Here is a 24,260-nt window from a genome sequence, read left to right on the forward strand (position 1 = left end):
ATCAGCATCAATCTCTTCAAAGTGATAAAGGAAAGGTGCTTCATTATATCAAGATTCTAAGCATAGCAATGAGAATTGGACAACCTTGAATTTCCTTCAGAAATCCAAGAATAGTTGTTAGCATAAGGAGATGATCTTGGTTGAGCAAGCAATTACATCTTGGCAATGAATTCAAGCTAGTATGCTATAAAGGAGATCAAATTTGAGTGGACCATGAACAAATGGGCTTTATACCAAGCATTGGTATATTAAAGTCAAAGTCAAACACAATCAAGGTGAAAGGCTATATAAGGAGGTGGATTCCCAAATGTCAAGGTGATATGAAATGCAAATATGATCAAGCTAGATAGTTTTAGAAGGGTTAATTAAAATAAGAAAGACATGTTAAGATGATACAATTTGGGAATATGATCTATCCCAATTACCACCACAATTAGTCAAAAGGGCTAAGTAATGTTGAGTATCGAGAGATATGCCTCAATCACAAGCATGTTGCGATGATCTACATGAAGAGCGATGAGGTGGAATCTAGTCATCATCAACTCACTCAAACTCTTTTGAGTCAGCACGTCTAGATGCATTGAACCTGACTCATTCAAAGAAGGATCAAGTGACAGATGACAGTGCATTGAAGTTTGTCCAACATGCCTAACCTCATCATTCGTTGGTTAGACACTCAAAGAAGGACATTTGTCCAATTTATTGTAATCATTTCATTGGCCAAAGCAAAGTTTGTTTTAACAACCCTAATTAGGGTTTTATTGTAAACTCTTTGCCATTGATTTGAGAATCAATCTGAGCCTTTGAATTGTAAAGTGAGCTCTATATAAGGCTCAACTCTCTCATTTGTAAAGGTTAATAGACAATAGATAATAGTTAGTAAGGAGATAGTAGAAGAAGATAGATGTAGAGTAGACTAGGAGAAAACTTGAAATTGTTGCCAAGTTATGTTGAAATCAATTCAATACTTTCATTGACGTTATCGTGGATGTATGTGTTGTGTTTTTACATTTTGCATGGTTCTTTGTTACTTCTCAAGTTGAGATAAAGTTAATTGATTATGATGGAGAAGTTTGATGATATTTGATGAATCCTTCGATTCATACCATTGACACCTTGTTGATAGCAAGTTGAAGTGTATGGTTAGTCTGAACCTAATTATTATTGTGGCTAAGTTCGATGTGAATACTTCATTTGGCACCAGTATTGGGTATTTGAATGGATTGTTTACAATATGAAGATCTTTCACTACCTTAGGAGATCATACTCTTTCTATGGTGTTGTGAGCTACCTCAAGTTAAGTAGAAAGTAATTTCATGAAGGATTTGTCTATCGAAGTATCATTCATTATTATCATTGTCCTTAGGAATTAGGAGTTAGCATAGATTCTCTAAACCCTTTCCCCTTTTGTCCCTTTTTTCATTTGAGTTTGAATTAGTGTAGGAGATAAAGATAAATTTATTAATGTCCAACAAGTGACCACAAATGGGTCAATGGGACTAAAGAGTACAAACAAGGGGGGCAGCGACCAATAGGGACACCAAACGGTGACCTAAGAAAAGCACAAACAACAAAGACAACCACAACAAGCAAGGAGGCGAGAGGGGCGAGCAGGGAACCCCAAACCACCAAGCCAACACTAAGAAGCCAGAGCAACAAAGAAAACCCTCAAGACCGAAGGGATGTCGTAGGATGATGCCGCTAGGTATTTCGAGTCTGACTCGAAGAAGGGGACCATTGTGTGTAACCTCTACAGGGCCTCACGGACTTGGATTGACTAAGAGAGGTAGCTAACTGTCTTTTGGTATTGCGCGTGGGGAGAGGCTGGGAGAAGGAGGTAATGAGATGGCAAGAATGAGGGCGTGAGGGGTGCAGCAACGAATGATCGCAAAGTCTAACGGCCTCCTACAGGTAGAGAGCAAGTCATCTCTAATCCGTGAACCGAAAAAACGTGGAGAGAGACTGGGTCCCTTTGAAAAGCCAATAGAACCTCCGTCTGACCTCATAGTAAATAGGGCAGCGAAAGATAAAGTGTTCTTCCATCTGAATCTCGTAGAGGTTGCAAAGCTGGCAAATTCTGTCAATTCTGTCCAACAGGTGATTAGTCTCAAACCAAAGCTGATGGGAGCCCACTCTGAAACAACGAAGGGGGATCCAAAGGGAATGAGACCAGTGATGAGAAAAATGTAAGGACGAACAATGAACTCGTCGTACATCTCAAGAAAGTGCTCTGCATAGAATGCCATTTTAGGCCAAAGGCCCTCATGGGGGTTGGCCCAAGTGATATGAATGAACTGCTTGTAGATGTCGGTTTTGATACACTTGTTCAGGTCCTTCCTAGAAGGGAGGAGATGGTGAGGGGCATCAAGAGAGTATTGGAAAGGGGGGAGACGATCAATCTCAATCCTGATAGAGACAAGGAGGGTCGAAGCTCCAATGAACCAACTGCGAACCCGACAAGTTATGGTCCAACTCGAGGGGGAGGGGGGAGTGGCGAGGGAAGAGAGTGCGCCAAAAGGTCTTAGGGGAGCGGAAGAGGGAGGTTTGAAGGGCACTTCTAAAGTGGGAGATGAAGAGGCATTTCTTGTGGCGGCGGAGGTGGCGGTAGGAAGTTTTCAGCCTGGTGTAGGGTGGTGATGGGTGAAAGCAGAGTGGAGGAGCTGATGGAGGGCCTTACAATCCTCGTCATACCAACGGTTCATAGGACAAGAGTGCTTCGCCTTGGAAGGGGGACCAGAGGGGATGGTGGAATGAGGGAAGGACAAAAAGGCGGCCTCCCAAATAACAGCAGAAAGACAGGAAAACTTGGTGGTGACACACTCCAGAGGGAAGAAGAGGGAGTCAGGAGGGAAGAAGCATCGCATGATTGATACATTTGATGTTCATGTTCCAGTTTTAGTTCATAAACGTAAGTCCCTTTGGATTACCAGCAATCACATCTATACACTGAGTCTATCCACATATCAAGTCAAGACTTGACTATGGGAACCTTGGAGTCGTCTCGTTGAATCACATAGTTTAGCATCTGAGAAGTCTTTGTTCAAGAAGGATAGAATGCTTAGTATTTAATTCTGTGTTGCATAGTGTCATAAAAAACACATCAACACCAAGTATATCACATTGACTCACGGAGTACTCGACAAAAACTTGACAGAAAATCACGGAACACTCAGCAGCAGTAAGTTGTGAGTTTACTTTGAAAAAACTCAGCACAAAATAAATCTGGGGAGTTGTGGACTGACTTGTCAACTTAACAAGCTGGAAATCAATAATGTTATTATTACTCTTCATTGATAAACTTGTTGCATCAAATTCATTCTGGGTCAAACAAACAATTTTACAATACGATCTTTTAAAACTTTCCCTGGTTCTTTAATGGAACCTTTTAAAAAGTTATAATTACCTGTTGTTTGCTCGTAGGAGAGGAACACACATTCATTCTTTTTGGGTTTTTGAAAAACTGCTTGACTGTAAATGTGTCAACAATTAATAATAACTTGTTTTTGCCAATGGAATTATATGCAATGCCAATCTAAGCAATTCAGTGAACCACATTCAGTAGTTATTGAACCACAATATTTTTATCCTCTACATTGCATTCAGAACCTCATTGGGTAGTTATTGAACCACAATATTTTTATCCTCTACAACATGTATGTTGCAAAGTTTATTTTATGAATTCAACAAATAATGTATGTTATCATGGATATTACACCCACTTATATGGTCTTCATGTGCATTTATATACATGCACACAAAGATTTGTAAATTACATATCTGTATATTCATGCATGTATATAAAAGAAGGATGGAGATTCAGCCATCTTTCCTTCAACAGAAATTTGTCATAGTTACATATGCACTTGCAAAAATGTTAGCATGTCCTCATCTTGATCCAAACATTCAAGTGTTTCTGAAATCAATAACTAAATGACTGTATTGTAGGAATTACTTGCCAGTTATTCTAATATTAATAAGGTTCATATTAGTGTCTAGACAAATCAATCTTGAAAAATCCTTTGCTTCTAGAGTACATCATTTTTGAAAACAACCTATAAATATTCTAAATAGGAATCTAAAATGATTATATAATATCTAATAAGGTATTTTCCTGGGTGTACTTTTGAGTCATATCAGCCTACTTAGGTCATCTGTGGACATTGGTAGAATTTTTCTTGCTATCTGTTACTTTTCTTTTCTGATAACATAATGTTTTTGTTGGATCAGATTGTTAAGGATCAAAGAGACGAGGATTACTCAATAGAGATCACAAGCACCCTGATAACAGCACTTGCTTCAAATGGAAGAGTTTCAGAAGCATTTGAAATATATGAGGAAATAAAGAAAGTAGGTCAAGTCCCAGAGCCAAAAGCGATTAGGATTCTAATTGTGAGTACAAAGTTCTCATTTCCTAAGTGTCAACATTTTTCTCATAAACATATGCAGGAAGAGAATTATAAGCAAAAATGAAGTTCAGAGTGATATGCATATCCTTAAAGATAAAATAGATGGTGGATTGAGAAGGATGCTAGTAGATCAAAGTTTCTAAGGAATCATATACACGTAGATTACATTTTAGATAGATACTGATTGGTTGACTTGACTACAGGAACACCTTGGAATGCAAAGTAAATTTTCTGAAATGTTTCGGTTGCTTAATGAGTACAGAGATAAACAGGACTGGTATTCTGTTTGCAGTAAGATAGTTCTTTGCTGTATTGAACACAGACAAATTAGGTGCCAAAATTGACCAAGAGTTCCTTTCTCTGATTTTATTTTTTCTAAAGCAAATATGAGAATTGCGGGTATTCATATTTTTTAGCTATTCCTAGCTAGCCCTTATTTACTATTAATACAATTTTTATCTTGAATCAGCCATGCCATTGATGTCCTCCAGCAACTAAAAGTGAGGGAAAAGTCTTCTGTGGACATTGTTTGTAACGAGGTTGTTCTGTTTTGAAGCTACTTTCTTTCCAAGATTGAATCACGTTTACACAAAATGAAGCTTGTTTTGGTTGTTTCAGTAGGATCTAAGCTTGTTTTGGTTGTTTCAGTAGGATCTAAGCTTGTTTCATTTCTATTCTTCAGTACTTACTAACCCCTAACAAAACTTCTCATGGCACAGATCTTTTCCCTTGTCTGTGATTCGAACACTGCAAAATTAGAGGATTGCTTGGCTTTATTGGAAGCCATGAGAAAAGAGATTTTTGTTCAACCATCACGAACAGCACTAGATTTCCTTCTCAGTGCTTGTGTCAGCAGGAAGGACTCATACACTGCAAAATTGATTCTCAAAGAGTACACGAATGAGGGTTTTCCATTCAATGTAGTTACACTATTGAGGTATAATCTCTTTATATCTTTTCATTTCATATTTTCTAAATGCTTCTGTACAAGAGACATAAAAGATCAAATTGTACTGTATGCTGTGCATTTGGACTGGATATTAGGGTTATGTGTTTTATGTATATTTCTTCATGTATTGGTGAATGATTTTGTGCACCTTAGCTGTAAGTATCTATTAGTTGATTTAAATTTTGTTTGAATTAGTCCCTTAATCTTGTGGCAAGGCAAACATTTGATTTGTTTCTAACTGAAGAATGCCAGTTCCATAAGCTGTCAAATTTGGAGTTTATAATTTATGCAGGCATTGAGCTATAATCCATATTATTCTAGATTAATGTCAAGATTTGTTACTTAAGCATGTGTGATATTTGTATGCCTGCGATATAGTCTCTTTCCAACCAAAGAATACCTGGTTCATAAGCTATCAAATTTGGAGTTTATACTCTATGCAAGCATTTAAAGACATCCTAATCTAAAAAATTTCTTTTCTTAGATTGATTTTGAGAGTTGTTACGTGGGGATGTCATGCTAATATGTTTATTCTAAATATTGGACTAGTGATATAAGGTCTCTTGCTTTATATATCAAATACTTGTTAGATAAAATTGCCTCTATTGGCTTTATCTTTTCACATGAGGGAACCTGAATCATCAACCCAATACATTGTTCAGGTTTCATGGTAGATCCCAAGAACAAGATTAGCACAATAAGCCACTTCTTGGCCAAGGGGCAAGAAAACATTCCTCACGACTATTAAAATTCTTAAGATATCCTAATCTTTGCTTTTAACATTCTGAAGCATCATTGTTTAGAACTCCATTTATTTTTTCAGATGCTCAGAAGGATTTTGAAGTCCCTTGATCTTTGCTATTGGATAGACTTTAGCAGATATTTGTTACAGATGTGTGCTTTGTTGTCATTGATGTCAAACAGTGTGGTTCGAATAGGTTTTGGTGGTCCGGACATTTGCTGATCTGGATACAGTGTTGAAGTATTTGCAGTTATGTTTTGGACCGGAGGTCGATATGATTGGTTCTATGGTTTGGACATGGACAGGTTGTGTTGGTAGTTGATCCAATTGATATCAACTTGTTTTTTATGGCGAGGACAGTTGGAAGCTTAATCTTTATGGTCTGTTATTACTTGTTTTGGTTTGGACGTTTGCAATTATGAGATGATATGATCAGTACATGTGTTGGGATATGCTATTGGTGTTAGATATATATTTCTTGGTCCAATGATTGCGTGCGAAGTATTTTTTTAGTCAAGGGTTGCTTGTTTAGGTTTGGCTTATGCTCTATGGGTTTTATATTTTGGTTTGATAGTATATCATGAGTCGGATTTGTGCATACCCGTTACAATCTTCTTTTGGGTCGACTTGGTGAGGATGTTTTATTTTGGCTTGGTATATATGTGATGATTTGTTAAAAAGAATATGTGTGGAAAGTGTGTGAGGCATGGATGCGGAATGCAGCAGTAAGTATATGCGACTTGATGTAAGGTTGTCGATGTGTTTCTATATCAAAGGTGACAATTGATAGCAAAGCAGAGATCCAAAGACTTTGTGGTACAGATGTTTTGCTAAGGTCAGCGATTGTGGTACAACAGAGATTGTAATCAGCATTTTGAGATGCCTTAGTTCAGACAGTTCTTTTTCTATATGTTGTAATTTTGTATCTTGCCCTATTGCAGTTAGCTTCAGGTTTGCAAGTCCTCTTTTGTATCTTGCCCTGTTGCAGTTAGCCCTCTTTTGTATCTTGCCCCAAGAGCAGTTAGCCTTGGTCTACAAGTCCAAGGTAGTGAGCTCTCTCTTTTGCAAAGCATTTCTAAATAGTGGATTGATTCTGTGAGTTGGCACACATCGTGATTTTTCCTAGTTTGGGTTTTCCATGTATAAATCTTGGTGTTCTTATGTGAATGTTTTATGATATCTTTATTTATCTCCTCTTGATGTGCATATCTGGAATGAATTGGTTAATGCGAGATTGAAGTCCGAAATTTTAGTTTATGTTGATTCAACCCCACTCTCAGCATCTGGCGTATGTTCAACAATTGGTATCAGAGAAAGGTTCCTCTTGAGTAAGGTTAATCGCTTGAGGTAGATCCGGAGTCTTGAACACTATGTTTGAAGAAGAGCTGAATGATATGGATGCTTTAGATCAAGGTGATTGGGATGATGTTGAAGGAGTTGTTGATATGGAAGGAGAACGAAGATATGCATTGCTGATTTGGATGAGTGTAGAGACAAGTATAAGAAGGTGGTTGAGAATATTACTTTCTTAAGGGTTTTATTGGACAAGGAAAGAAGGCTCTTGATGAATATGAAACAAACTTGATGAGAAAACAAAAGAGTGTTCGAAGTTAGAAGAAAAAGTAGCAAATCTGAAAAAGGAACTCAAAGATGCTAAATATCAAATGAGTAATGGCTTAAGTCTAAAAGGTGGAAAAGAGATACTAGAATCTATCTTGTAGTTTTAGAATAATGGAGAGTTTGGTGAATGCTCTAAGATCAATGAAGAAAAGGGCAAAGGAATGAAGAATGCTATTGATGATAAGAAGAACTTCATGCCTAACCGAAGTTTCAGAATCTTTGTGATGAACCAGAGACCTCCTTTTGTTTCTTCTAGGTATTTATCTTTTAAAGGAAATTGTTTTTCATGCAATGTAGTTGGACACAAAGAAAGAAAATGTAGAACTCAGTTAAGGAATTGTTCTTTCAATGGAAATTGTCATTATGGCAACAAGTTTGGACACAAGGCTAGTGAATGTAGAAGCAAAAAGAATATGAAGAGAAGTGTTAGATCTTTCAATGGATGTTGATATGTTTGCAATGGATATGGGCACAAAGTTGTTGAATGTAGGATTAAGAATTTTAGAATAAATATGAATGGGAGTACGATGCAGAATGGTTCGGTATGCTACAATTGTGATGTTGTTGGGCATATTGCAAACTTTTTTAAAGGAAGGAATGCTAATTCGGAGAATGAGGTGGACTCTAAAGGAAAAGGAAAGACATTGTGGGTAAAGAAATCAGAAGAGAAATCTGAAGGTAACTCTGAAGGTGGTCTGACATTTGCTATGGATGCAATTCCTTCTTCTGGTAATTAACTCGGATAGCATGATCTGAGGGGGAGCTTCAATAAAAACATCTTTCGACCCCCCTTGGTTTGATGTTGGATATTCTCTCAGCATGGCAGATGTGGTGATTTTTCAGAGGTTTTGAGCGTATCTTGTGGTTTGGAGGTAATTCTTGGATGTTTAGCAAACTGGTAGCAGCTTTTTGAAAAACCTAATTCGTGAATATTTATTTCAGCAATTACAATCATTTGTGCACTTGCGATTTGGGAAGCAAAGCAGAGCGAAGGAGCAAGCTCAAGCGAATGTGTGAGAAAGGATTGCAGAGCAGTGATTTGGCAAAATGCCGAAAATTGCAAGTATCAATGATGAACCCAGACTTGTGTGTGAGTTGAAACCGTTCATTCCGTCGGATGTAGATGAGGTTGGAGCTTTTTCTGGAATTAATGATCATATTATTCATAAGGAGAATGTTTGTCAATATATTCATGTTGGTCTAGAAGAATATGATCATGAGAAGATTAGGGTTTTCAAGCATAATTATTTGATTGATAGTTCACAAAGGTGGAAGAGTGAATTTAGTAGTCTAGGGCACAAGGGTTTTAGACACTAGGAATTATTTTCTGATGATTGACAATGAAGAAGTTATTAGAATTGTTCTCAGTAGAATTAATGGAGAATTTATTTGGCTTGACAAATCGTACTTGATTTCAAAGGAAGTGCTACAAATTGTGACAAGGTTATGCGCAATCGGAGAAGTGCCAATGTTAAAATCTGTAAAGAATGTTGAAGTGAATTGTTTGACTAGAGTGATTTTGGATGGAAGAGCTTTGAGAATTGATTCTATCAGAGATTTGGACATCGGGTATGCAACAATGGGGATATCTTACAAAGTCCATTATAGGAACAAGGAAGGTTCTTGTGTGTCCACCGAAGTATATGTGGCTTACAAAATGATGAAGGAGAATGCAAAGTATGACCTTTGTGAAGTTTTGCGGTGGCAGTTGTTTGAAAATATCAAGATGACAAAGAGTGAGTTGTATCCATTTCAATATGGTTCTTTGATTGTTTGTTTAGTTTCTATTTTCTGAATGCTTTGCCTAATGTTGAAAATGTTGCTTGGAGAAGTGATGTGTCTATTGGATGTAAGATTAAAGGTTAGGTAGATGGATTGGATGATGGTTTGGAAATGTGCAAGAATTTTGTAATGACCCGTGTTTGCCACATACGAGTAAACGATTAAACGCAGAAAGTAAATGCACAGAACATAATTGAAATATATTAAAGAACCAGTTTCTGTATTAATTCAATAGTCCATGTACATCAAGTTCTTATAACATCACACCCAGATACGACTATGATGATGCCACTACGAAGGGAAGGTATGCAATATATAATACCCGAAGGGGTGCGACCAACTGTCGCGTCCAACTGCCCTTCGGGACGACTAACTGACTGCTGTAACTCATAATTACCGACGACAACATAACATAATACGACAACATGACATAATGATTATTCCTGGCAACATCATCCCCCCAAGAAAAGAAGTCGTCTCCGGACGACTTAATACAAAATAGAGATGATGTTCATACATTAAACAGAATCAAGGTATAGAACTACAGGAACTGCTAACGCCAGTCGAGCTCGGAACTCATACACCTACTGCGTCTTCGCTTGAAAACCCTTTTCTGCTACCAACCGATGCTCAAGTGCAGATTTCACCATTAGTGCTTCTGCAAGGAGGTCTTTTTTATCCTTGACATCACAGTCCTTCTGTGCCTAAACCAAACTTGTCTGCAAAACATGCTTTTCAGTCTCAGCCTCCACCAACTGCTACTCAAATGATACTGTCTCCCTAGCCAATTTGTCCTCGATAGCCACCCGCGCTGCCCTCTCGGCATCCAACTCTTGGGTACGCTGAGCTAAGTCTCATGCTACTACAGCCTCCAACCTGGTGGTCAGCTCCTCCTGAGCCCTCTGTGCATCCACCAAGGCAACCTCATGTCCAACCGAGACATACTCCGAGTTCCTCAAAGCGTACCATTCATGCCTGGAAGTGGCCACAACCTTCTGGCACAAAGGCTAGGAGATGCCTCAAATCCTCCATCACACTCCCCAAAGGTTGATAATCTGTCTCCCTCTACGGCTTATGGCTTCCCCGCCAATGCTTAGCTTCAGGCTTCTTTCTCACAGTACGGAACAATGCCAACACTTACCTTGACTTCTCTAATGCCTTCGCCCAACTCAAAAGTGTATTGTAGCTCAAAAATAAACTGGGGGTCTGGGGTCAGTGCCCCCAGTGGGGTTGAGGGGCAGCGCCCCTCACGGGGTCGGGGCTCACATCATTTTTGTGATATTTTAAGATGCCAAAAACCTTCTTCTCCACTCTAATTTTTCAGTGTCCTAGCTCCAGACTCCATCGAATGATTTTAAATCTGGTCCTCGTTTTTTTTTTCATGTGCCATCACCACCGTTTATCCCTATTGTGCCGTGGTATTTTCCCTGTCACCCTCTTTTAAGCCGTCGTCGTCGTGTCCTGAGCCCGTACAAAGGTTATCTGTCAGACGATGGAGTGAACCTGTACGGTGGCTGAGCCGTACGGCGACTGGGGTCACCCTAAGCTTGGTGTCGTACGGTGATTGGTCTTGTTGTGACGTTTTAACACATCGCCCCATTGCAAATGGGGACCCCCTACTTTTTAGGCCCTCTTGGTCTTTTGGCTTGCTTTTTTTGGGGTCTTTTCGTAGCAGTCTCGTCAGTCTCATTGCTTTGCAGGTGTTCGAGGGTCATTTGGGTTTAATCTGCTTTTCGTTTGAGCGAGTTTGGTGAAGTCTAGGGCCTGTTTTGTCCCTTTTTAGGGTTTTTGCCTTTTGTCCTAGATCTTAGGGGTTTCTGTTAGAGCTTTGGAAAAATTGAACATACAATTGGAATTAGGACCCCTCAAGGAACCTCCCAGTAAATTTGAGCTAGAATAGTGCAACTTTCTATTTTTAGAAAGTCCCTATTTTTTAGGGATTTTACTGAGTCCTAGAATGTCGTCATTTTGCCAAAAATCAAACCTACGATTTTTAGTAATTTCTATTTTTAGTAAATGCTTTTCTGACCTATTTTGCCCAAACCTTGACATTTTGAAACACTTACTATTTGGGAAAATCTTTTTTTGGCAGGATCTTCACAAGAAAACACTGAAAGCTGAATATCTCTTGAGACGTTGAAGACTGAACGTTCCTGAAGACCATTTCTAAATCCGGAAGAGTCAGAAGGCAGACAAGTTGGATCAAAAAATGGTTAAGTTTGGAACTCCTATTCCAGAAGAGGAAAGCATGCAAAATCATTCAAGTCCAGAAATTCACATCAATCCACCAATGTCATCTTGATCCGAAAATGGCTTGAAATTTGGCTGTCTGAAAACTTGAAAGATCTTCCAAAATCTAGAATTTGCATTACGATTCCTATGGTGGCTGCCTTTTGTTGAGCTCGAGCAACTAACCAATCTTGAGGTATGGTCTAGGCTGATGCTATGGTTAAATTTGCACTCTTTTGTTTAATGTTTTCAGCTGGCTCATCGCATATTTGTAGCTGCTCTGTTACAGGAGGAGTTGAAGAAGTGTCAAGTCCTTTGCTTGTAGCTGAATTCTCTCCTACTTCGCTGAACAACTGTCTGGTATTTTCATGTGATGGTTGTTCTCGAGTCCTTTTAGGCTCGCGGGTCTCATCTGCCCTTTGCTCTCCTTCAACAATGGAGTCATCCTTGGCAGAACTATGCAGTTGTAATTCATGGCGACTCCCCTGGGTGGGTTCATGCACCTCAACCCCTTGAGTAGATGGAATTTCTCCTTCCTCCACTTGATTCTCAGGTTCGGCAGCCTCAATGACCATCACCTCTGTATTTAGCATGTTGGATGGAGGAGGATCATCAGCTCCAAATGCGTCAACATCGCTCTGGGAAGGCGGAGCAGGTATATAATCTAGTTCTAGTACATCATCAGATGAACTAGGGTCTTTTGATGATGAAGTGACCTCCGGTCTCCTAATAGGGATCTTCTCCCGTCTTGTTCTTTTAGATGTCCGAGTCCCTCTGCTGGCTTTAGCCTTCTTCCTTTTTTCGGGCTTTTCAACCTCTTCCTTTGGTGCACTCGAGGTTCCCTCATCTTCAGAGGATTGAGAATCAAGGCTACCCATCATTTAGTAGGTGAATTGGACTCCCTCATGAATCAGCCGCTCAATTTGCTGGTGTAATCACTGATCAGTGTACCTTCCTGGGGCTGCCATGACTGTCTCAAAATCAGTGATTGGATCTTGTGACCAATCGATGTCTAGCAAGAGATGTCTTACTGCCTCAAATTCTCGGACCTATAAGCAATTTCCTGAATCTGTTAACTGATCTAGGACCCAACAGTATTCATAGAGTCGCATTTGCTGCACACTTAGCCTTGAATATTCGCGCTGTCGAACCTCGTAGTCATCAGAGCAATTCTTCCAATAATCTTCAACTGACTCCTTTGCTCTGTATTGCCTACTATAGGCTCTCTTTGCCAGATTGTCGTGATCAAAGCGTTTCCTTGGGAAATGTTCATGTAGGTCATAAGAGGCTAGCTCTGCAAGGGATTCTTTTGCATGGGTGGGATTCTTCAGATGGACATCAAGCTTACCTATAAGCATAGGGAAGATGAATCCAGACTACCTCTTGTCTCTGAGTAAACTGTTCATCGGACGTGCTTGCCTTGCGACTTCCAGAAGAACTATTTTGTCGGTTGGGTATCGTGGAAGTCGGAAAGGAGCGCCTTCAAAGCCGACTATTCGGATGTAGGAGAATCTTGGGAACTGGATGAACCAGGCACCGTACCTCTGTATCAGACTGGTAGCCTGCTTTGAAAGCCTTATGTGTAGACCTCCTTGCATCAGCTTGACCAGGCGCATTGTGAAGGCGTCATTGACACGCTCATACTGGCTAACTGCATAGGCAGGGCTATTCTTTTCCCTTTGAGCTCTGTCTTGATAATGTAATTGTGGGTGGTAATCATATACCTTCACCTGATTGGGCCCATTCCCAATTTCACCTTTCATGATTAAACCTGGTAGAGGTTGGTTTCTGGCGAACATATAGATTAGATAGGATGTCATGGTAAAGTACTTTTTCGCCTCAAGTTCGATCAACTGGGTATGGATGTTGTCACTTATGATCTGGGCCCAGTCAAACTTGGATTTCCCAGCGAAGACCTGTTTTGTGAAGTAAAACATCCACTCTTCAAAGTAGTTAGATTCGGGGAGTCCCATAACCCTGCTGAGCAATGTGACCATATCTCCATGCTCATTGTGAAAGTCGCTTCTGGGGGTCTTTTTCCCAATTCTGATGCTTGTAGGTCTTCTCTCCTTGTACCATTCCTTATTTATCAATGTTCTGCACTTGACAGGGTTCATATCATACGCCACTTGCGCTTCATCTATAGTTGTTGCTATGGGGTTGTTCGGGAAGGGGATGTCAAACGCGTCGCCAATTGCTTCAGGAGTGAAGTCGGCGAGGACCATATTCTCAAGGACTACCAATGTGGTGTTTGGTTGGTAATGTCGGGCCGCCTCCACTACCAGCTCATAATTTTGCACTGACGGGGGAAATCTTGTTGCCTGGGTGATGCCACTCTCCATCATCCGCCTAGGCCTACCATAGGCATTAGGGGAGAATACTCTGTTTCTGAAATCTTGAATATCAATGTGGCCCAGGTTAGTATCACCTATATTTTCCCATACACTCTGAACCTTTGATTCCCTCAGTCCTCCTCTCTGATACTGATATTTCATCTTTTCGACTCTGCGAGGGATGTCTGACTTGGATGCTTGGGACGTTTCGGCTGCACCAAGTGTCTTTGAGGACTCTACCGCAGATTTAGGCATCTATCCTGCACAGCCGGATGCGGATTACGAGACGATATGAAGGAAACAAAGCGAGCTAGATAAAAGGGATACGTTAGCACACAAGGATTAATTTGAAAGCCGAATTTGAAGAAAGCATGATACTTCAGCTAAAGAGCTTGATTGATTTAGACATGAACGTTGCTAAGCTCTTTGATTACACAATTATTTATTCGGCTGCGGTTTAAGGACTTGGGCGATTTCGACTGCTAAATTTACACTTACATTTTAAGACCAATTTTCAAAATGGACGAGGTTTAAATATTCCAAATGCGTTTTCTGGTTAACTCCTGGGAACAGACTCTGATTTCAATTGCTTTGCCTGACGCCTTATAAACGGGAAAAGATGCGGTTTAAAGATTTAATCATTTGATCAATTTTTACAAACACATCTATCAAATTTTTCATATATTTTAAACGATTTTAAGTGAGACAAAGCAAACTTACCTGGCGAAATGAATGTCGTGAATCCGCAAAACCTGGCTTGCAAGAATGATTTCCTTTGGATTTTGAAAAATGTCTGTCTTATGCCCTATGCTTTGAAAAGACAAATTCACAACTTGCAAATTTGGAATGGGAGAGTTCTGCGATTTCAAATTTTAATGGTTAACTCCCAATTCCAAATTTCGCGCCTAAGTTTGGAGAGAAAAAATGCAGTTTAGAAACTTGGACTTAGCAATTTTTACCTTGATTGGGATTTTGACTCCTGCGTGATTTTTGCCTTAGGTGCTTTGAAATGGGTTTATAGCATTTTGAGAACTTCTTATAGGGTGATTCCGGAGGTTTGAAGAGCTTTTGCTAACTTTTAACTTTTAACTTTCACGCCATTTCTGGCGATTTTCGGAGAATGGGGAGGGTTTCCAAACCTTGGTGAAAATTGCGATCTCCTTTTGGGGTGCAACTTTGGCGATTTTAACTTAAACGTTGTTTTCAAAAGCATTGCGATTTTCCTAGGTCACGAATTTCGGGGTTTCTAGGCACTTTGTAAACTTTCATTTTCTATCACTTCTCCTCCACTACGGGACTTTCGACATTTTGGAGCATCCTTCTAAAACCATGTGAAAATTGCGATTTTAACTTAGATAGCGAATTTCGGGAAAATAGGACATTCTGCAAGTTTTCAAACTTTTTACAACTTATCCAAAAATCGCGATTTTGAAAACTTCGGCGATTTGGAATATTTTGCAAGTTTGCTAAAGTTTGCGATTTACCTTTGTAATGCAAACTTCGAGGTTTTTGAACGTTTTTCAAGCTTTTAACTTTCTTTCACTTATCCCTCTTGGTCTCGATTTTCGGGATTCTGTGTTGCTTTTCAAACTTCCAAAAAATCACGATTTTAAGTTGCTTTCTAAAACTCTCCACCTTTGAAACTTACCCTCACAATGCACTTTTTGGTGATTTGATTACCTTTTCAAACTTTCTAACTTTTGCACCTTTACCTTAGAATGCAATTTTCGGCATTTTATGTGCTTTTGCAAACTTTGGTGATTTTGGGTTGCCCTTCCCACTTTGGCGATTTGGCACCTTTTGCAAACTTTAAACTTTTCGCACTTTTCCCTTAGAATTAAAACTTCGGCATTTTGGGGAGGTTTGAAAAGTTCGGCGTTTTAAGAGTGTTTGCAAATTTCGGCGTTTGGAGGCCTTTTGCAAGCTTTTAACTTTTCGCACTTTTCCTCCATAATGTGAACTTCAGCATTTTGGGGTGGTTTCAAAACTTCAAACTCTTTGCATTTTATCCAATACTGGCGATTTTCGGGATTTTCACCCATTTTGCAAACTCTTAGAAACTCATGTAATTTTCCCCCCTTAGTGCGAATTTCGGAACGTTAAGAGGTTTTGTCAACTTTTGACACTTTGCATTTTTTATCTCCTCTATATCCTTTGGCGAAAATCGGCACTTTGGGTCTTTATGCGACCTTCAGACACTTTATCTTTTACTTGGGGAATTTTTCAAGCTTCTACTATTCCTTGCCTATCTCAGGCGATTTTAAAAGTTTAAATGATCTCTTGGAATTTTAATGCCCAAAGGTTCAAACCTTGCGAATTCACAGGCTTCCGCTCATGACATCATCATCTCCTGGACAGATTACGGGCATGCTCAAAAAAGGACGTGAGACCCCCGCGTAGAACTCAACGAGGTGAAGGTGAAAAGACCAAAAACGAAGAGGGGGACCCTGTCGGCGAGAGGGAGCGTGTGCAACGCACAATAGTGAGTTATCCCAGTAGACGGTCTCAACAAGTGCCACTCGGACTCTCCCTAGAGCGGCAGTATTGGTAAGGTCTGGCACCAGAGATTATGGTTCTTCCACACATGGCCGCAACATTTGTAGCCTTACCAGAGCCTCAGGTGGTCGATGACAGGAGTAGAGGCTGAGGCCCGTGGCGGGAAGGTTGGTAGGGAGGCTGTACCAGTAGAGCATACTGGAGGGAGTGGTACACCTTCTTAGATGGATATGAGTGCGTGGCTGAGTCGGTACAAAATGACACCAGTAGCACCAGTTGGAGTAGCGGTCCTCTCCCCACAACGTGAGCCGAGCCCTCACAAGATTGTGGACTTGGTTGGCGACAGTTCATCGGAGACTTCACGGATGGTACAGAGAGACCACTCACCCATTCATGAGTTGGTGCCGAGTCCCAGGCAGGAGGAAATGATCCAGAGCCCCCCTCATGATGAGCCACTATAGAGCCCTCACAGGGATGCCCAAGAGCATGGTGTCCTAGCATCTCAGAGAGTGGAGGGTGATAGGGAATTGGAGCAGTTTCTTGCGGATATGGCTTTTGGAGCCCGACGGATGGTAGCCTTTGCGAGGTCTCAAGGAGATGCCTGGACAGATGAAGAGTTGGAGCAGCTACTGGGGTTTATGAAGGCCAAGTGCACGACACACTTTGTGCAATGTTTTGAGTTTGGTGGATGGCCTACTACGGAGACCTTGCAAATGTTGGAGGATTGGGGCCTCCATGAGTAGGTTGGCGAGACCAGCAAACAGTCATTGTTGCCGAGGATAGAGCAGGTTTTTTAGAGAGACCTACTATGAGTTGCAGAGGACGCAATATATTGCTGAGAGTACAGAGACCCAGTGCCAGGAGGCTGTGTTGGCACGGGAAGAGTTGGCTGCTCGACTCCAATAGATGGAGGAGTCGCACAGAGAGCAATTGGCTCAGGAGAAGGCCTCATGGAATGCAGAACGGGTTACCTTGAACACAGTGTTAGCCGAGGAAAGGTTGGCGAGGGATGCCTTGGGGGCACAGTTGGAGGAAGCCCGCGAGGACAGGGCTATGTTGGAGAGCTGCCTGGGTAGTGCCTTAGAGATGGTGGAGTAGAAGGATAAAGAGGTCCTGGAGGCGGGGATGATGGTGAAAACAGTGATGGAGCACAAGATGGTTGCAGAGCGAGACCTCAAGATGCGGACTGAGAAGGTCTATGAGTTACGGGCTCACTTGACAGCCGCACCCCGGGCATCGACACCCTCCTCACCAGTGACGCTTCCTCCACCCCATTCTCAGTTCTGCATTCTATGTTGTTAATCATCCCATTTTGTTTTTCAGTCATCAAGAGACGACCTTGTTTTTTGGTGGGGATGATGTTGGAGGTAATATTGTACAGGAATAAACAGTAATTAATTAGGTAGTACTTTACTTTGTTAGTAATGATGGTAGTTACGAGTGCGACGGTTGTCCCTCAAATCCCCTCGGTACCTTTATATACCATTGAAGGTAACTTGTAAAAGAACATGATTATGAATGGAAATAGTATCTTTTTTGTTTCCTTATTATCATCTGGTATCTATGGCATTATTATTTCTCGTAAGCTCTGTCTGTATGTTTTAAACTGTTCACCTAGAGGGTAAACAACTTCAACACACTCCGCGACCAGCAACAAGAATACTTAGAAATCCACACAAATCTTCACCACATTGAGTCCAATCTGCTCCTCCGGATGAGAAACAGTCATACAGTCAACTAGGCAGTATCTCTCAAGCACGAAAATGAGGCACTAGGAGGTATGCATTTCTTGAAGTAAGAGTCTGACAGCATTTTGACAACATTTTGTTATCAAAGCAATAATGGATACCAAAATGAAAGCCCAAGGTTCTTATTTATAACTTTTGCCCAGCCAAATTCAAATGCAAATGTACACCAAATATGCCCAAATCAAATGTCTTTTCATTGCACCCGCATTAGCGTTGCACTTCATTGCATTTACCAAGCATGTGGCGTCCAAAATGAAAGTCCCCTTCCTCTAGACAAGTTCGAGCTTTTCCATGGTCCACAATTTGCAATATAAAATACATAATAACTTAAAACACTTTTTCAACCTTGGTGCCTGACTTAGGGGAATTAATAAAATCTTTTGAATAAAATATGCTTTCCCCTTACCTAAGTCAACCATCAAATAATTTGAAAATTAACCTTAGAATGGAGTATTAATATTTAAATAAATCATCTTAAAATCAAAGACTGATCAAATCCAAATGAGCTAGAAACTGAGTGCTGAAAACTGTCAAGCTGAACTTGGTTGGGCCTCTGCACTGAGCCGTTAAAAATAGCATTGCTTGAAATGACACTTACTAAAAATAGTATGTCTTGAAAATAACTCCAAAAAGTTTGCTCTTCGAACTCTAAGAACAAGCTTAGAAAATCCCAAAAAACCTCAGAACCCCAACAGTTTCCACCAACTTACTAAAATAGTAAGTTCAAAATTCTTCTCAGAACTGAATGCATGTCATATCTCTGCGAAGCATTCAAAAAACCTAGAAGGAATCCACTATCAGAATCGTAGAATTCCAACTAGTCAGGCATCAAACAGCTCACACAGACCTCCTCAAAAGTGGGAAACCCTAATTTCTGCTTCCAGTTAGCCTACGGGTCTCCAGAATAGGCTAATGGCCCACTGAACTTCTCCTCACTGAGTAGGGGACATTACAGTCTGCCCTCCCCAAGATTGCTTGTCCGCAAGCAATCACAAGCCTAGATGCTATAGAATCTCTTCACTCTCCCAACTAGCATCTCCTGCAAGTAAGTTCTTCCACTTCACCAAGTACTCCCTGATTGTCCTTCTCAAGGAGTCTTCTCTGAAATCAATAATCTCTTCTAGAATCAGCACCAATTGCCCTTCCTCATCCAAAGGAGGCAATTTTGAAGAGACCACAACATTGTGTCCAAGCGCCTTCTTGAGGTGTGACACGTGGAAGACGTTGTGCACCTTGCTACTCGCTGGTAGCTCCAATTCATAAGCCACTGCACCAACTTTCCAAATGACCCTGAATGGTCCATAGAAACATGGCTTGAGTTTCTCTACTCCACTCTTCTTGAGAGTAGATTGTCTGAAAGGCTGAAGTCTAAGATAGACCATGTCTCCAACCTCAAATGAACACTCTACATGTTGTTGATCAGCGTACAACTTCTGCTAGTTCTGTGCAATCTGAAGGTTGTTCTTCAAGGCTTTCAAAATATCCTGACACTGTTGCACCATGTCTCCAGCTTGAGGGACTTTGCTATCACCAAACATCAAATCAACAAAGTTGGGAGCCTCGTAACCATACAATGCCATAAAAAGAGACATCCTGATGGACGTGATATGAGGAGTCGTAATAATATTCCCATAAATGTAACCATTTCAACCATGCTTTCTGCTGCTCCGAGACATAGTTCCTGAGATAGTCTTCCAACTATTGTTCACAATTTCCATTTGCCCATTAGTCTGTGGATGATACCGTGTGCTTGGAGTAAGCACCGTGCCACACAATCTGAAGACTTACTGCCAAAAAGTGCTTAGGAACTTGTCCCTATCACTTACAATGTTCTTAGGCAGCCCATGCAGTCTAAACACCTCATGAAAAAACACATCAGCAACATGAGCTGGTAATGGCAAAAAATGAGCAAACTTATAATCTATCCACCACCATGTAAATGCAATCCTTGTCATTAGCTCTGGGCAACCCATTGATGAAATCCATTGAGATACTTTCCCATTTTTTATTGGGAATAGGTAGTGGTTACAACAAACCAGTAGGTTTAGTATGCTCATCCTTGTTCATTTGACAAATGTGGCACTCCTTGATGTACCTCAAGACATCATTCTTCAACCCTTTCCAAGAAAATCTATCTCAGATCTGCCTGTATGTCTTGAAAAAACCTTGATGACCGGCAAGGGGAATGTCATGAAAGGTCTGCAAAGTCTTCCCTTTCAACTTAGATTCAGGCAATAGAAGGATCCTTCCCTTATACATAATCAGCCCATCCACCAATTTGTACTTTTCATCATGAAAAGTACCCTCAATGATGCCGGTTGCAAATTAATTTTTAGCATAATCAGCAAGCAACTAGTCCCTCCAATCAGCAGTAAGCTCACAAAATGAGCTCAAATGGGGTCTTCGAACTCTGAGAATGAGCTCAGAAAACCCAAGAGGAACGAGCTCCTCTAGATGAGAAACAATCATGCATTCAGCTAGGCGCTATCTCTCAAGCACGAAACTAAGGCACTAGTAGGTATGCATTCCTCGAAGTAAGAGTCTGACAGCATTTTGACAACATTTCATTATCAAAGCAATAATGGATACCAAAATGAGAGCCCAAGGTTCTTATTTATAACTTTTGCCTAGCCAAATTCAAATGCAAATGCACACCAAATACGCCCAAATCAAATGTCATTTCATTACACCCACATTAGCGTTGCACTTCATTGCATTTACGAAGCATGTGGCGTCCAAAATGAAAGTCCCCTTCCTCTAGACAAATTCGAACTTTTCCATGGTCCACAATTTGCAATATAAAAAACATAATAACTTAAAACACTTTTTCAACCTTGGCCCTTGACTTAGGGGAATTAATGAAATCTTTTGAATAAAATATGCTTTCCCCTTACCTAAGTCGACCATCAAATGATTTAAATATTAACCTTAGAATGGAGTATTAATATTTAAATAAATCATCTTAAAATCAAAGACTGATCAGAACCAAATGAGCCGGAAATTGAGTGCAGAAAACTGTCAAGTTGAACTGGGATGGGGCTCTGCACTAAGGTGCTAAAAATAGCATTGCCTGAAATGACACTTACTAAAAGTAATAAGTCCTGAAAACAACTCCAATAAGTTTGCTCTTCAAACTCTAAGAACGAGCTTAGAAAACCAAAAAAAACCTCAAAACCCCAATAGTTGCCACCAACTTACTAAAAATAGTAAGTTCAAAATTCTTCTCAGAACTGAATGCATGTCATACCTCTGAGAAGCTTTCAGAAAACCCAGAAGGAATCCACAATCAGAATCGTAGAATTCCAACTAGTCAAGCATCAAACAGCTCACACAAACCTCCTCAAAATTGGGAAACCCTAATTTCTACTTCCAGTTAGCCTACGGGTCTCCAAAATAGGCTAATGGCCCACTGAACTTCTCCTCACTGAGAAGGGGACATTACATTTGACTAAGTCTTACATAATAAAAATTTTATGGACAAATAATGAAAGCAAAGATCAATACCATGAAGAATTCTTCTGTTAACAGCAAGTCGATATGATGAGTGGCTATCAATAAACACACAAGTCATCAGTTCACTAATTAATCATCAAATAAGCTAGGGAAGGCACCGATTATAACTATAAAGATGCGATTATCTTAAGAAATCAATTAAGAGTACAAGAACCTAACCAAAGAGTGCAATTAATAATCATTATGAAGAGAAGCGATCACCAAGGGACATAAAGACATGTCTCATTCATTGCAAGTCTTCACTCAAAAAAGTTGATATAAGAATAAGAACTATCCCACTACAAGCATCATCATGGATTATTTCTTTTGTTTATTCATCCTTTAATGATCTGCTCTGTTTAGAGTGACTGCCCATTCCAGGATTGCAAAGATTAAAGAATTCATATCAGACACAGCATCCATCATTGATATTAAGTTATAACCATGAGAATATTAGACACAACATCAGCAAATATATCACTCCAAAGCAACCGACACTTAATACATTGCATGTAGCTAATTTAATATCAGAAACGGCATTCCATATTGCTTCAGGCGATAGTATAATCAGAAATTACAGATTATTATCATCCATATTCAAGCATTGAGATCGCCATAGGCGACTTCATCTCTTTACATATTGCATGAGCAAATTGTCATAATTGCAACAGTAGGTTATCAATCTGGTCAACGATTGGAATGTATATTATTGAGCGTATGTCATATTGAATATCAGAGACAGCCACTGTTCAATTGCCATAATCATATCAAGGAGGCCAGCATCATTATTATTACTATCATAAGATCAACTTTACACACTTGATCTTACCATTGTGCATTAAGCTCATCTTGTATGCATTTAATTGATCGAATTGGAGATGGCAGTGATAGTGTCTTATATATTACGTCCTTTGCATAACATAAACATTATGAGTGGTATCATAGAGTAACATCCTTTGTGTTATTTGAGATTTTGAGGAAAGAAGTCTCTTGCAATTGATTGATTTAGTTAATTGTTCCCTAATTCATAAAGAATGGCAAAAGGGGACATTACAAACTGAATCTCAATCCATTAAAGTATCATGCTACCTTCTCCATATCTTCTTCACTATGGCCTGATCTAATCACCAGGTTGTAAAACTCTTCCGTGTACTCTTTCACCAACGTCTTCTTTTGCTTGAGATTTTGTAACCTTTTGAAAAGATTAGTTTGGTAATCACTTGGAAGGAACTTAGCCTTCAGTTTGGCAACCATTCTAATATTTCTTTCTGAACATAATCCCACCACATAGCAGGTACAAGCAAACTTAACTCTTCTCTCTTCTGCGAGTCCTTCGTACTCAAAGTCCTTGTCAAGACCATTGATCCAATCAATGAGTTCCTCTCCATTGAGGCTTCTTGAATAGGTGGGAACCTCTATCTTTGGTTTGGTGCCAACACCCAAGACTTCTTTTATCAATCTTTCTTCAACTCCTTCCGGTTCTGCTTGAACACCATCAATAGCTTGGGGTTCCTCTTCTTCCTCAACATCACTAGCATCATGAGGGACTACTCCTCTCCTTTGTGTCTGCTCCATAGCATCCATTTTTCCCAATAGATTCTGCAACAACTCTAGAATCCCTTCTTCATGACCTCTTCAACCACCTCCTTGGCCTCCTTGGGCACCTCCTCTATGCATTCTTCTTGGTGGCATTCTAATCAAACCCCACACTCCCAAAATCTTACAGCTCTGATGCCAAAATGATGGCAACCTATCTCTCCCAGTGGCAGACTGTCACACCCAAATGGTGATAGGAACTTGGACTGGTGTTAATAACATTTCAAAGCGACAGGAATTTAACAGAGCAACTAACTGCTCGCATATATTATGGATAGAAAATAACATATGCATCAACAATCAGCAAATCAAAAAGAAAACACTTGAATGGTTATCTTATTTCTGCATTATGTAGGAAGATAATTACATTCATTTGATTGTAATCTTTATTCAGACCAATCCTTTGTGTGTCATTCCTTCCTCACTATTTCCAAGAATTGATGGTACAAACCACTCTTGTGTTTCTGTTTTGCTGGGGGTCTCTGTCTTTGCAACCTGACCGGTCTTTGTTTATCTGGTCTCCCCGATCCTTCTCCCCTTTTTGGCGTTTAGCTATTCCCCCCTTGATTGGTCTCCCTCCCTGCCCACGTTTTCTAAACAGTTTCTCCCTTTTCTTCCGCCATTGCACACACCATTTTCCCCAATTCCCATAACTTCTGCCAACTGGAACTTGCAACATGGAACCGCTTGGAGATGAGGGATCTCAAATCCTCCATCAAACATGCCCAAAAAGATTCCCTCAAATGTAGGCGACATGACAAATGAGGTAAGAGAAGCAGAAGCTGACTCCAAACAACTCAGCAAACCAAAAATTGAAAGAACACTAACCTAACAAGGAAAACAAAAAGAGGGATGAATGCTCCTGCA

General features: G+C 40.2%; 1 protein-coding gene across 1 annotated transcript in view; it reads left to right on the top strand.

The window, feature by feature from the left end:
• Positions 1-24,260, top strand: part of LOC131041666 (pentatricopeptide repeat-containing protein At4g21880, mitochondrial) — a 243,876-nt gene that overhangs the window by 215,311 nt on the left and 4,305 nt on the right. Inside the window, exons 11-14 of the mRNA XM_057974816.2 lie at positions 4,228-4,389; positions 4,610-4,737; positions 4,876-4,945; positions 5,126-5,343. Coding sequence (XP_057830799.2) covers positions 4,228-4,389; positions 4,610-4,737; positions 4,876-4,945; positions 5,126-5,343 — 578 coding nt within the window. The remainder of the gene's footprint in view (positions 1-4,227; positions 4,390-4,609; positions 4,738-4,875; positions 4,946-5,125; positions 5,344-24,260) is intronic.

The sequence above is a fragment of the Cryptomeria japonica genome, chromosome 4 (genome assembly GCF_030272615.1).
Source record: "Cryptomeria japonica chromosome 4, Sugi_1.0, whole genome shotgun sequence".
NCBI classification, from domain to species: Eukaryota; Viridiplantae; Streptophyta; class Pinopsida; order Cupressales; family Cupressaceae; genus Cryptomeria; species Cryptomeria japonica.